Source organism: Rhinoderma darwinii, chromosome 9 (assembly GCF_050947455.1).
Source record: "Rhinoderma darwinii isolate aRhiDar2 chromosome 9, aRhiDar2.hap1, whole genome shotgun sequence".
Classification (NCBI taxonomy): Eukaryota; Metazoa; Chordata; class Amphibia; order Anura; family Rhinodermatidae; genus Rhinoderma; species Rhinoderma darwinii.
Window position 1 is genome coordinate 77,687,663 of NC_134695.1, and position 18,735 is coordinate 77,706,397.

The following is an 18,735-nucleotide window of genomic DNA, read 5'->3' on the forward strand; positions in this document are numbered from 1 at the left end:
TGTAACGAGCGACAGAGAGCAGCGGCATCCGTATAACCGCCAGATAGAGAGCAGCGGCATCAGTATAATGGCTTATCGGAGAGATCCCTCTGGCGGCTGCATTCATGTTGGAGTGAAGTGGAGCTGGTATATTAGTATATTATATAATGTTCTGATCCTCTCTGATGACACGTGTGATGTTCTGATCCTCTCTGATGACACGTGTCATGTTCTGATCCTCTCTGATGACACGTGTCATGTTCTGATCCTCTCTGATGACACGTGTGATGTTCTGATCCTCTCTGATGACACGTGTGATTGCTTGATCCTCTCTGATGACACGTGTCATGTTCTGATCCTCTCTGATGACACGTGTGATGTTCTGATCCTCTCTGATGACACGTGTAATGTTCTGATCCTCTCTGATGACACGTGTGATGTTCTGATCCTCTCTGATGACACGTGTGATGTTCTGATCCTCTCTGATGACATGTGTGATGTTCTGATCCTCTCTGATGACACGTGTAATGTTCTGATCCTCTCTGATGACATGTGTGATGTTCTGATCCTCTTTGATGACACGTGTGATGTTCTGATCCTCTCTGATGACACGTGTCATGTTTCCTCAGCTGTTCCCGTCATGGATCCCATAAAGAAGGCACAGAACAAGATCTACATGGGGGACATCATGAATCTGTCTTGTAAAATCCATTCATTTTACCCGTCACCTATAGAGGTTACATGGCTCGCAGAAGATGGACGGTCACTGCCCTCTGTCATCACTGACCTCCTCCTTGACCAGACTGGTCTGTACCATGTCACCAGCTCCATGAACTACTCCCCGACACTGAAAGACCTGCAAAAGAAGTTTACATGTGAAGTGAAACATCAAAGTACTGGAGTCCCGAGAACCGCTACATGGAGACTGGAAGATATAGGTGAGAGATGATGATCCCCCTATATACTGTGCCCACCCGTGTTATTCAATACCCCTGACTCAATACTGTACTGTATATGACACCGCTGTTATTCTATATTATACATCACTGACTCCATACTGTACTGTATATAACACCGCTGTTATTCTATATCACACATCACTGACTCCATACTGTACTGTATATGACACCGCTGTTATTCTATATCACACATCACTGACTCCATACTGTACTGTATATGACACCGCTGTTATTCTATATCACACATCCCTGACTCCATACTGTACTGTATATGACACTGCTGTTATTCTATATCACAGATCACTGACTCCATACTGTACTGTATATGACACCGCTGTTATTCTATATCACACGTCACTGACTCCATACTGTACTGTATATGACACTGCTGTTATTCTATATCACACATCCCTGACTCCATACTGTACTGTACATGACACCGCTGTTATTCTATATCACACATCACTGACTCCATACTGTACTGTATATGACACCGCTGTTATTCTATATCACACATCACTGAATCCATACTGTACTGTATATGACACCGCTGTTATTCTATATCACACATCACTGACTCCATACTGTACTGTATATGACACCGCTGTTATTCTATATCACACATCACTGACTCCATACTGTACTGTATATGACACCGCTGTTATTCTATATCACACATCCCTCCTGTCTCCATACTGTACTGTATATGACACCGCTGTTATTCTATATCACACATCACTGACTCCATACTGTACTGTATATGACACCGCTGTTATTCTATATCACACATCGCTGACTCCATACTGTACTGTATATGACACCGCTGTTATTCTATATCACACATCACTGACTCCATACTGTACTGTATATGACACCGCTGTTATTCTATATCACACATCACTGACTCCATACTGTACTGTATATGACACCGCTGTTATTCAATCTCACACATCCCTGACTCCATACTGTACTGTATACGACACTGCTGTTATTCTATATCACACATCCCTGACTCCATACTGTACTGTATATGATACCGCTGTTATTCTATATCACACATCGCTGACTCCATACTGTACTGTATATGACACCGCTGTTATTCTATATCACAGATCACTGACTCCATACTGTACTGTATACGACACTGCTGTTATTCTATATCACACATCACTGACTCCATACTGTACTGTATGACACCGCTGTTATTCTATATCACACAGCACTGACTCCATACTGTACTGTATATGACACCACTGTTATTCTATATCACACATCCCTGACTCCATACTGTACTGTGTATGACACTGCTGTTATTCTATATCACACATCGCTGACTCCATAATGTACTGTATATGACACTGCTGTTATTCTATATCACACATCACTGACTCCATACTGTACTGTATATGACACCGCTGTTATTCTATATCACACATCACTGACTCCATACTGTACTGTATATGACACCGCTGTTATTCTATATCACACATCACTGACTCCATACTGTACTGTATATGACACCACTGTTATTCTATATCACAGATCACTGACTCCATACTGTACTGTATATGACACCACTGTTATTCTATATCACAGATCACTGACTCCGTACTGTACTGTATATGACACTGCTGTTATTCTATATCACACATCACTGACTCCATACTGTACTGTATACGACACTGCTGTTATTCTATATCACACATCACTGACTCCATACTGTACTGTATGACACCACTGTTATTCTATATCACACAGCACTGACTCCATACTGTACTGTATATGATACCACTGTTATTCTATATCACAGATCACTGACTCCATACTGTGCTGTATATGACACTGCTGTTATTCTATATCACACATCACTGACTCCATACTGTACTGTATATGACACCGCTGTTATTCTGTATCACACATCACTGACTCCATACTGTAATGTATATGACATTGCTGTTATTCTATATCACACATCCCTGACTCCATACTGTACTGTATATGACACCGCTGTTATTCTATATCACACATCACTGACTCCATACTGTACTGTATATGACACCGCTGTTATTCTATATCACACATCACTGACTCCATACTGTACTGTATATGACACCGCTGTTCTTCTATATCACACATCACTGACTCCATACTGTACTGTATATGACACCGCTGTTATTCTATATCACACATCCCTGACTCCGTACTGTACTGTATATGACACTGCTGTTATTCTATATCACACAGCACTGACTCCATACTGTACTGTATATGACACCGCTGTTATTCTATATCACACATCACTGACTCCATACTGTACTGTATATGACACCGCTTTTATTCTATATCACACATCACTGACTCCATACTGTACTGTATATGACACCGCTGTTATTCTATATCACACATCACTGACTCCATACTGTACTGTATATGACACCGCTGTTATTCTATATCACACATCCCTGTCTCCATACTGTGCTGTATATGACACCGCTGTTATTCTATATCACAGATCACTGACTCCATACTGTACTGTATATGACACCGCTGTTATTCTATATTACACATCACTGACTCCATACTGTACTGTATATGACACCGCTGTTATTCTATATCACACAGCACTGACTCCATACTGTACTGTATATGACACCACTGTTATTCTATATCACAGATCACTGACTCCATACTGTACTGTATATGACACCGCTGTTATTCTATATCACACATCAATGACTCCATACTGTACTGTATATGACACCGCTGTTATTCTATATCACACATCACTGACTCCATACTGTACTGTATATGACACCGCTGTTATTCTATATCACAGATCACTGACTCCATACTGTACTGTATATGACACCACTGTTATTCTATATCACACATCCCTGACTCCATACTATACTGTATATGACACCACTGTTATTCTATATCACACATCACTGACTCCATACTGTACTATATATGACACCGCTGTTATTCTATATCACACATTCCTGACTCCATACTGTACTGTATATGACACCGCAGTTATTCTATATCACACATCCCTGACTCCATACTGTACTGTATGACACCTCTGTTATTCTATATCACACATCACTGACTCCATACTGTACTGTATATGATACCGCTGTTATTCTATATCTCAGATCACTGACTCCATACTGTACTGTATATGACACTGCTGTTATTCTATATCACACATCCCTGACTCCATACTGTACTGTATATGACACCGCTGTTATTCTATATCACACATCACTGACTCCATACTGTACTGTATATGACACCGCTGTTATTCTATATCACACATCACTGACTCCATACTGTACTGTATATGACACCGCTGTTATTCTATATCACACATCACTGACTCCATACTGTACTGTATATGACACCACAGTTATTCTATATCACACATCACTGATTCCATACTGTACTGTATATGACACCGCTGTTATTCTATATCACAGATCACTAACTCCATACTGTACTGTATATGACACTGCTGTTATTCTATATCACACATCACTGACTCCATACTGTACTGTATATGACACCGCTGTTATTCTATATTACACAACACTGACTCCATACTGTACTGTATATGACACCGCTGTTATTCTATATCACACATCACTGACTCCATACTGTACTGTATATGACACCGCTGTTATTCTATATCACACATCACTGACTCCATACTGTACTGTATATGACACCGCTGTTATTCTATATCACAGATCACTGACTCCATACTGTACTGTATATGACACCGCTGTTATTCTATATCACACATCACTGACTCCATACTGTACTGTATATGACACTGCTGTTATTCTATATCACACATCACTGACTCCATACTGTACTGTATATGACACCGCTGTTATTCTATATTACACAACACTGACTCCATACTGTACTGTATATGACACCGCTGTTATTCTATATCACACATCACTGACTCCATACTGTACTGTATATGACACCGCTGTTATTCTATATCACACATCACTGACTCCATACTGTACTGTATATGACACCGCTGTTATTCTATATCACAGATCACTGACTCCATACTGTACTGTATATGACACCGCTGTTATTCTATATCACACATCACTGACTCCATACTGTACTGTATATGACACTGCTGTTATTCTATATCACACATCACTGACTCCATACTGTACTGTATATGACACTGCTGTTATTCTATATCACACATCACTGACTCCATACTGTACTGTATATGACACCGCTGTTATTCTATATCACACATCAATGACTCCATACTGTACTGTATATGATACCGCTGTTATTCTATATCACACATCACTGACTCCATACTGTACTGTATATGACACTGCTGTTATTCTATATCACACGTCCCTGACTCCATACTGTACTGTATATGACACCGCTGTTATTCTATATCACACATCACTGACTCCATACTGTACTGTATATGACACCGCTGTTATTCTATATCACACATCCCTCCTGTCTCCATACTGTACTGTATATGACACCGCTGTTATTCTATATCACACATTACTGACTCCATACTGTACTGTATGACACTGCTGTTATTCTATATCACACATCACTGACTCCATACTGTACTGTATATGACACTGCTGTTATTCTATATCACACATCACTGACTCCATACTGTACTGTATATGACACCGTTGTTATTCTATATCACACATCACTGACTCCATACTGTACTGTATATGACACCGCTTTTATTCTATATCACAGATCACTGACTCCATACTGTACTGTATATGACACCGCTGTTATTCTATATCACAGATCACTGACTCCATACTGTACTGTATATGACACCGCTGTTATTCTATATCACACATCACTGACTCCATACTGTACTGTATATGACACCGCTGTTATTCTATATCACACATCCCTGACTCCATACTGTACTGTATATGACACCGCTGTTATTCTATATCACACATCACTGACTCCATACTGTACTGTATATGACACCGCTGTTATTCTATATCACACATCCCTGACTCCATACTGTACTGTATATGACACCGCTGTTATTCTATATCACACATCCCTGACTCCATACTGTACTGTATGACACCGCTGTTATTCTATATCACACATCACTGACTCCATACTGTACTGTATATGATACCGCTGTTATTCTATATCACAGATCACTGACTCCATACTGTACTGTATATGACACTGCTGTTATTCTATATCACACATCCCTGACTCCATACTGTACTGCATATGACACCGCTGATATTCTATATCACACAGCACTGATTCCATACTGTATTGTATATGATACCGCTGTTATTCTATATCACACATCACTGACTCCATACTGTACTGTATATGACACTGCTGTTATTCTATATCACACATCACTGACTCCATACTGTACTGTATATGACACCGTTGTTATTCTATATCACACATCCCTGACTCCATACTGTACTGTATATGACACCGCTGTTATTCTATATCACACATCCCTGACTCCATACTGTACTGTATATGACACCGCTGTTATTCTATATCACAGATCACTGACTCCATACTGTACTGTATATGACACCGCTGTTATTCTATATTACACATCACTGACTCCATACTGTACTGTATATGACACCACTGTTATTCTATATCACACAGCACTGATTCCATACTGTACTGTATATGACACCACTGTTATTCTATATCACAGATCACTGACTCCATACTGTACTGTATATGACACCGCTGTTATTCTATATCACACATCCCTGACTCCATACTGTACTGTATATGACACCGCTGATATTCTATATCACACATTACTGACTCCATACTGTACTGTATATGACACCGCTGTTATTCTATATCACACATCACTGACTCCATACTGTACTGTATATGACACCGCTGTTATTCTATATCACACATCACTGACTCCATACTGTACTGTATATGACACCGCTGTTATTCTATATCACACATCACTGACTCCATACTGTACTGTATATGACACCGCTGTTATTCTATATCACACATCACTGACTCCATACTGTACTGTATATGACACCGCTGTTATTCTATATCACACATCACTGACTCCATACTGTACTGTATATGACACCGCTATTATTCTATATCACACATCACTGACTCCATACTGTACTGTATATGACACCGCTGTTATTCTATATCACACATCACTGACTCCATACTGTACTGTATATGACACCGCTGTTATTCTATATCACACATCCCTCCTGTCTCCATACTGTACTGTATATGACACCGCTGTTATTCTATATCACACATTACTGACTCCATACTGTACTGTATGACACTGCTGTTATTCTATATCACACATCACTGACTCCATACCGTACTGTATATGACACTGCTGTTATTCTATATCACACATCACTGACTCCATACTGTATTGTATATGATACCGCTGTTATTCTATATCACACATCACTGACTCCATACTGTACTGTATATGACACTGCTGTTATTCTATAACACACATCACTGACTCCATACTGTACTGTATATGACACCGTTGTTATTCTATATCACACATCCCTGACTCCATACTGTACTGTATATGACACCGCTGTTATTCTATATCACACATCCCTGACTCCATACTGTACTGTATATGACACCGCTGTTATTCTATATCACAGATCACTGACTCCATACTGTACTGTATATGACACCGCTGTTATTCTATATCACACATCACTGACTCCATACTGTACTGTATATGACACCGCTGTTATTCTATATCACACATCACTGACTCCATACTGTACTGTATATGACACCGCTGTTATTCTATATCACACATCACTGACTCCATACTGTACTGTATATGACACCGCTGTTATTCTATATTACACATCACTGACTCCATACTGTACTGTATATGACACTGCTGTTATTCTATATTACACATCACTGACTCCATACTGTACTGTATATGACACCGCTGTTATTCTATATCACACATCACTGACTCCATACTGTACTGTATATGACACTGCTGTTATTCTATATCACACATCACTGACTCCATACTGTACTGTATATGACACCGCTGTTATTCTATATCACACATCACTGACTCCATACTGTACTGTATATGACACCGCTGTTATTCTATATCACACATCACTGACTCCATACTTTACTGTATATGACACCGCTGTTATTCTATATCACACATCACTGGCTCCATACTGTACTGTATATGACACCGCTGTTATTCTATATCACAGATCACTGACTCCATACTGTACTGTATATGACACTGCTGTTATTCTATATCACACATCACTGACTCCATACTGTACTGTATATGACACTGCTGTTATTCTATATCACACATCACTGACTCCATACTGTACTGTATATGACACCGCTGTTATTCTATATCACACATTACTGACTCCATACTGTACTGTATGACACTGCTGTTATTCTATATCACACATCACTGACTCCATACCGTACTGTATATGACACTGCTGTTATTCTATATCACACATCACTGACTCCATACTGTATTGTATATGATACCGCTGTTATTCTATATCACACATCACTGACTCCATACTGTACTGTATATGACACTGCTGTTATTCTATATCACACATCACTGACTCCATACTGTACTGTATATGACACCGCTGTTATTCTATATCACACATCCCTGACTCCATACTGTACTGTATATGACACCGCTGTTATTCTATATCACACATCCCTGACTCCATACTGTACTGTATATGACACCGCTGTTATTCTATATCACACATCCCTGACTCCATACTGTACTGTATATGACACCGCTGTTATTCTATATCACACATCACTGACTCCATACTGTACTGTATATGACACTGCTGTTATTCTATATCACACATCCCTGACTCCATACTGTACTGTATATGACACCGCTGTTATTCTATATCACACATCCCTGACTCCATACTGTACTGTATATGACACCGCTGTTTTTCTATATCACAGATCACTGACTCCATACTGTACTGTATATGACACCGCTGTTATTCTATATCACACATCACTGACTCCATACTGTACTGTATATGACACCACTGTTATTCTATATCACACAGCACTGATTCCATACTGTACTGCATATGACACCGCTGTTCTTCTATATCACACATCCCTGACTCCATACTGTACTGTATATGACACCGCTGTTATTCTATATCACAGATCACTGACTCCATACTGTACTGTATATGACACCGCTGTTATTCTATATCACACATCACTGACTCCATACTGTACTGTATATGACACCACTGTTATTCTATATCACACATCCCTGACTCCATACTGTACTGTATATGACACCGCTGTTATTCTATATCACACATCACTGACTCCATACTGTACTCTATATCACATATCACTGACTCCATACTGTACTGTATATGACACCGCTGTTATTCTATATCACACATCACTGACTACATATTGTACTGTATATGACACCGCTGTTATTCTATATCACACATCACTGACTCCATACTGTACTGTATATGACACCGCTGTTATTCTATATCACACATCCCTGACTCCATACTGTACTGTATATGACACTGCTGTTATTCTATATCACACATCACTGACTCCATACTGTACTGTATATGACACCGCTGTTATTCTATATCACACATCCCTGACTCCATACTGTACTGTATATGACACTGCTGTTATTCTATATTACACATCACTGACTCCATACTGTACTGTATATGACACCGCTGTTATTCTATATCACACATCACTGACTCCATACTGTACTGTATATGACACTGCTGTTATTCTATATCACACATCACTGACTCCATACTGTACTGTATATGACACCGCTGTTATTCTATATCACACATCACTGACTCCATACTGTACTGTATATGACACCGCTGTTATTCTATATCACACATCACTGACTCCATACTGTACTGTATATGACACGGCTGTTATTCTATATCACACATCACTGACTCCATACTGTATTGTATATGATACCGCTGTTATTCTATATCACACATCACTGACTCCATACTGTACTGTATATGACACTGCTGTTATTCTATATCACACATCACTGACTCCATACTGTACTGTATATGACACCGTTGTTATTCTATATCACACATCACTGACTCCATACTGTACTGTATATGACACTGCTGTTATTCTATATCACACATCACTGACTCCATACTGTACTGTATATGACACTGCTGTTATTCTATATCACACATCACTGACTCCATACTGTATTGTATATGATACCGCTGTTATTCTATATCACACATCACTGACTCCATACTGTACTGTATATGACACTGCTGTTATTCTATATCACACATCACTGACTCCATACTGTACTGTATATGACACCGTTGTTATTCTATATCACACATCACTGACTCCATACTGTACTGTATATGACACCGCTTTTATTCTATATCACAGATCACTGACTCCATACTGTACTGTATATGACACCGCTGTTATTCTATATCACAGATCACTGACTCCATACTGTACTGTATATGACACCGCTGTTATTCTATATCACACATCACTGACTCCATACTGTACTGTATATGACACCGCTGTTATTCTATATCACACATCCCTGACTCCATACTGTACTGTATATGACACCGCTGTTATTCTATATCACACATCACTGACTCCATACTGTACTGTATATGACACCGCTGTTATTCTATATCACACATCCCTGACTCCATACTGTACTGTATATGACACCGCTGTTATTCTATATCACACATCCCTGACTCCATACTGTACTGTATGACACCGCTGTTATTCTATATCACACATCACTGACTCCATACTGTACTGTATATGATACCGCTGTTATTCTATATCACAGATCACTGACTCCATACTGTACTGTATATGACACTGCTGTTATTCTATATCACACATCCCTGACTCCATACTGTACTGCATATGACACCGCTGTTATTCTATATCACAGATCACTGACTCCATACTGTACTGTATATGACACCGCTGTTATTCTATATCACACAGCACTGACTCCATACTGTACTGTATATGATACCGCTGTTATTCTATATCACACATCACTGACTCCATACTGTACTGTATGACACCGCTGTTATTCTATATCACACATCACTGACTCCATACTGTACTGTATATGACACCGCTGTTATTCTATATCACACATCACTGACTCCATACTGTACTGTATATGACACCGCTGTTATTCTATATCACACATCCCTGACTCCATACTGTACTGTATATGACACCGCTGTTATTCTATATCACACATCACTGACTCCATACTGTACTGTATATGACACCGCTGTTATTCTATATCACACATCACTGACTCCATACTGTACTGTATATGACACCGCTGTTATTCTATATCACACATCCCTGACTCCATACTGTACTGTATATGACACCGCTGTTATTCTATATCACACATCACTGACTCCATACTGTACTGTATATGACACCGCTGTTATTCTATATCACACATCACTGACTCCATACTGTACTGTATATGACACCGCTGTTATTCTATATCACACATCACTGACTCCATACTGTACTGTATAAGACACCGCTGTTATTCTATATCACACATCACTGACTCCATACTGTACTGTATATGACACCGCTGTTATTCTATATCACACATCACTGACTCCATACTGTACTGTATATGACACCGCTGTTATTCTATATCACAGATCACTGACTCCATACTGTACTGTATATGACACCGCTGTTATTCTATATCACACAGCACTGACTCCATACTGTACTGTATATGACACCGCTGTTATTCTATATCACACATCACTGACTCCATACTGTACTGTATATGACACCACTGTTATTCTATATCACACATCCCTGACTCCATGCTGTACTGTATATGACACCGCTGTTATTCTATATCACACATCACTGACTCCATACTGTACTGTATATGACACCGCTGTTATTCTATATCACACATCACTGACTCCATACTGTACTGTATATGACACCGCTGTTATTCTATATCACACATCGCTGACTCCATACTGTACTGTATATGACACCGCTGTTATTCTATATCACACATCACTGACTCCATACTGTACTGTATATGACACCGCTGTTATTCTATATCACACATCACTGACTCCATACTGTACTGTATATGACACCGCTGTTATTCTATATCACACATCGCTGACTCCATACTGTACTGTATATGACACCGCTGTTATTCTATATCACACATCGCTGACTCCATACTGTACTGTATATGACACCGCTGTTATTCTATATCACACATCACTGACTCCATACTGTACTGTATATGACACCGCTGTTATTCTATATCACACATCACTGACTCCATACTGTACTGTATATGACACCGCTGTTATTCTATATCACACATCACTGACTCCATACTGTACTGTATATGACACCGCTGTTATTCTATATCACACATCACTGACTCCATACTGTATATGACACCGCTGTTATTCTATATCACACATCACTGACTCCATACTGTACTGTATATGACACCACTGTTATTCTATATCACACATCACTGACTCCATACTGTACTGTATATGACACCGCTGTTATTCTATATCACACATCACTGACTCCATACTGTACTGTATAGGACGCCGCTGTTATTCTATATCACACATCCCTGACTCCATGCTGTACTGTATAGGACACCGCTGTTATTCTATATCACACATCACTGACTCTATGCTTTACTGTATGACACCGCTGTTATTCTATATCACACATCACTGACTCCATACTGTACTGTATATGACACCGCTTTTATTCTATATCACACATCACTGACTCCATGCTGTATTGTATATGACACCGCTGTTATTCTATATCACACATCACTGACTCCATGCTGTACTGCATATGACACCGCTGTTATTCTATATCACACATCACTGACTCCATGCTGTACTGTATATGACACCGCTGTTATTCTATATCACACATCACTGACTCCATGCTGTACTGTATATGACACCGCTGTTATTCTATATCACACATCACTGACTCCATGCTGTACTGTATATGACACCGCTTTTATTCTATATCACACATCACTGACTCCATACTGTACTGTATATGACACCGCTGTTATTCTATATCACACATCACTGACTCCATACTGTACTGCATATGACACCGCTGCTATTCTATATCACACATCACTGACTCCATACTGTACTGTATATGACACCGCTGTTATTCTATATCACACATCCCTGACTCCATACTGTACTGTATATGATACCGCTGTTATTCTATATCACACATCACTGACTCCATACTGTACTGTATATGACCGCTGTTATTCTATATCACACATCACTGACTCCATACTGTACTGTATATGACACCGCTGTTATTCTATATCACACATCAATGACTCCATACTGTACTGTATATGACACCGCTTTTATTCTATATCACACATCACTGACTCCATACTGTACTGTATATGACACCGCTGTTATTCTATATCACACATCACTGACTCCATACTGTACTGCATATGACACCGCTGCTATTCTATATCACACATCCCTGACTCCATACTGTACTGTATATGACACCGCTGTTATTCTATATCACAGATCACTGACTCCATACTGTACTGTATATGACACTGCTGTTATTCTATATCACACATCCCTGACTCCATACTGTACTGTATATGACACCGCTGTTATTCTATATCACACATCACTGACTCCATGCTGTACTGTATATGACACCGCTGTTATTCTATATCACACATCACTGACTCCATGCTGTACTGTATATGACACCGCTGTTATTCTATATCACAGATCACTGACTCCATACTGTACTGTATATGACACCGCTGTTATTCTATATCACACATCACTGACTCCATACTGTACTGCATATGACACCGCTGTTATTCTATATCACAAATCTCTGACTCCATACTGTACTGTATGACACCGCTGTTATTCTATATCACACATCACTGACTCCATACTGTACTGTATATGACACCGCTGTTATTCTATTTCACACAGCACTGACTCCATACTGTACTGTATATGACACCGCTGTTATTCTATATCACAGATCACTGACTCCATACTGTACTGTATATGACACCGCTGTTATTCTATATCACACATCACTGACTCCATACTGTACTGTATATGACACCGCTGTTATTCTATATCACACATTACTGACTCCATACTGTACTGTATATGACACCGCTGTTATTCTATATCACATCACTGACTCCATACTGTACTGTATATGACACCGCTGTTATTCTATATCACACATCACTGACTCCATACTGTACTGTATATGACACCGCTGTTATTCTATATCACACATCACTGACTCCATACTGTACTGTATATGACACCGCTGTTATTCTATATCACACATCACTGACTCCATACTGTACTGTATATGACACCACTGTTATTCTATATCACACACCACTGACTCCATACTGTACTGTATATGACACCGCTGTTATTCTATATCACACATCCCTGACTCCATACTGTACTGTATATGACACCGCTGTTATTCTATATCACACAGCACTGACTCCATACTGTACTGTATATGACACCGCTGTTATTCTATATCACACAGCACTGACTCCATACTGTACTGTATATGACACCGCTGTTATTCTATATCACACATCCCTGACTCCATACTGTACTGTATATGACACCGCTGTTATTCTATATCACACATCACTGACTCCATACTGTACTGTATATGACACCGCTGTTATTCTATATCACAGAACACTGACTCCATACTGTACTGTATATGACACCGCTGTTATTCTATATCACACATCCCTGACTCCATACTGTACTGTATATGACACCGCTGTTATTCTATATCACACATCACTGACTCCATACTGTACTGTATATGACACCGCTGTTATTCTATATCACACATCACTGACTCCATACTGTACTGTATATGACACCGCTGTTATTCTATATCACACATCACTGACTCCATACTGTACTGTATATGACACCGCTGTTATTCTATATCACAGAACACTGACTCCATACTGTACTGTATATGACACCGCTGTTATTCTATATCACACATCCCTGACTCCATACTGTACTGTATATGACACCGCTGTTATTCTATATCACACATCACTGACTCCATACTGTACTGTATATGACACCGCTGTTATTCTATATCACACATCACTGACTCCATACTGTACTGTATATGACACCGCTGTTATTCTATATCACACATCACTGACTCCATACTGTACTGTATATGACACTGCTGTTATTCTATATCACACATCACTGACTCCATACTGTACTGTATATGACACCGCTGTTATTCTATATCACACATCCCTGACTCCATACTGTACTGTATATGACACCGCTGTTATTCTATATCACACATCCCTGACTCCATACTGTACTGTATATGACACCGCTGTTATTCTATATCACACATCCCTGACTCCATACTGTACTGTATATGACACCGCTGTTATTCTATATCACACATCACTGACTCCATACTGTACTGTATATGACACTGCTGTTATTCTATATCACACATCCCTGACTCCATACTGTACTGTATATGACACCGCTGTTATTCTATATCACACATCCCTGACTCCATACTGTACTGTATATGACACCGCTGTTTTTCTATATCACAGATCACTGACTCCATACTGTACTGTATATGACACCGCTGTTATTCTATATCACACATCACTGACTCCATACTGTACTGTATATGACACCACTGTTATTCTATATCACACAGCACTGATTCCATACTGTACTGCATATGACACCGCTGTTCTTCTATATCACACATCCTGACTCCATACTGTACTGTATATGACACCGCTGTTATTCTATATCACACATCCCTGACTCCATACTGTACTGTATATGACACCGCTGTTATTCTATATCACACATCCCTGACTCCATACTGTACTGTATATGACACCGCTGTTATTCTATATCACACATCACTGACTCCATACTGTACTGTATATGACACCGCTGTTATTCTATATCACACATCACTGACTCCATACTGTACTGTATATGACACCGCTGTTATTCTATATCACACAGCACTGACTCCATACTGTACTGTATATGACACCGCTGTTCTTCTATATCACACATCACTGACTCCATACTGTACTGTATATGACACCGCTGTTATTCTATATCACACATCACTGACTCCATACTGTACTGTGTATGACACCGCTGTTCTTCTATATCACAGATCACTGACTCCATACTGTACTGTATATGACACCACTGTTATTCTATATCACACATCCCTGACTCCATACTGTACTGTGTATGACACCGCTGTTCTTCTATATCACACATCACTGACTCCATACTGTACTGTGTATGACACCGCTGTTCTACTATATCACAGATCACTGACTCCATACTGTACTGTATATGACACCGCTGTTATTCTATATCACACATCCCTGACTCCATACTGTACTGTATATGACACCGCTGTTATTCTATATCACACATTCCTGACTCCATTCTGTACTGTATATGACACCGCTGTTATTCTATATCACACATCACTGACTCCATACTGTACTGTATATGACACCGCTGTTATTCTATATCACACATTCCTGACTCCATTCTGTACTGTATATGACACCGCTGTTATTCTATATCACACATCACTGACTCCATACTGTACTGTGTATGACACCGCTGTTCTTCTATATCACACATCACTGACTCCATACTGTACTGTGTATGACACCGCTGTTCTACTATATCACAGATCACTGACTCCATACTGTACTGTATATGACACCGCTGTTATTCTATATCACACAGCACTGACTCCGTACTGTACTGTATATGACACCGCTGTTATTCTATATCACACATTCCTGACTCCATTCTGTACTGTATATGACACCGCTGTTATTCTATATCACACATCACTGACTCCATACTGTACTGTATATGACACCGCTGTTATTCTATATCACACATTCCTGACTCCATTCTGTACTGTATATGACACCGCTGTTATTCTATATCACACAGCACTGACTCCATACTGTACTTTATATGACACCGCTGTTATTCTATATCACACATCCCTCCTGTCTCCATACTGTACTGTATATGACACCGCTGTTATTCTATATCACAGATCACTGACTCTATACTGTACTGTATATGACACCGCTGTTATTCTATATCACACATCACTGACTCCATACTGTACTGTATATGACACCGCTGTTATTCTATATCACACATCACTGACTCCATACTGTACTGTATATGACATCGCGCTGTTATTCTATATCACACATCCCTGACTCCATACTGTACTGTATATGACACCGCTGTTATTCTATATCACACATCCCTGACTCCATACTGTACTGTATATGACACCGCTGTTATTCTATATCACACATCACTGACTCCATACTGTACTGTATATGACACCGCTGTTATTCTATATCACACATCACTGACTCCATACTGTACTGTATATGACACCGCTGTTATTCTATATCACACATCACTGACTCCATACTGTACTGTATATGACACCGCTGTTATTCTATATCACACATCACTGACTCCATACTGTACTTTATATGACACCGCTTTTATTCTATGTCACAGATCACTGACTCCATACTGTACTGTATATGACACCGCTGTTATTCTATATCACACATCCCTGACTCCATACTGTACTGTATATGACACCGCTGTTATTCTATATCACACATCCCTGACTCCATACTGTACTGTATATGACACCGCTGTTATTCTATATCACACATCACTGACTCCATACTTTACTGTATATGACACCGCTGTTATTCTATATCACACATCACTGACTCCATACTGTACTGTATATGACACCGCTTTTATTCTATATCACACATCACTGACTCCATACTGTACTGTATATGACACCACTGTTATTCTATATCACACATTACTGACTCCATACTGTACTGTATGACACTGCTGTTATTCTATATCACAGATCACTGACTCCATATTGTACTGTATATGACACCGCTGTTATTCTATATCACACATCACTGACTCCATACTGTACTGTATATGACACCGCTGTTATTCTATATCACACATCACTGACTCCATACTGTACTGTATATGACACCGCTGTTATTCTATATCACAGATCACTGACTCCATACTGTACTGTATATGACACCGCTGTTATTCTATATCACACATCACTGACTCCATACTGTACTGTGTATGACACCGCTGTTCTTCTATATCACAGATCACTGACTCCATACTGTACTGTATATGACACCGCTGTTCTTCTATATCACAGATCACTGACTCCATACTGTACTGTATATGACACCGCTGTTCTTCTATATCACACATCACTGACTCCATACTGTACTGTATATGACACCGCTGTTATTCTATATCACACATCACTGACTCCATACTGTACTGTATATGACACCGCTGTTATTCTATATCACACATCACTGACTCCATACTGTAATGTATATGACACCGCTGTTATT

The 18,735-nt window shown here is 39.4% G+C and overlaps 1 protein-coding gene across 2 annotated transcripts in view; it reads left to right on the top strand.

The window, feature by feature from the left end:
- Positions 1-18,735, top strand: part of NCR3LG1 (natural killer cell cytotoxicity receptor 3 ligand 1) — a 70,648-nt gene that overhangs the window by 44,551 nt on the left and 7,362 nt on the right. For both annotated transcript variants that reach the window (XM_075838225.1, XM_075838226.1), the window contains exon 7: positions 609-917. In XM_075838225.1, the coding sequence (XP_075694340.1) occupies positions 609-917 (309 nt within the window). The remainder of the gene's footprint in view (positions 1-608; positions 918-18,735) is intronic.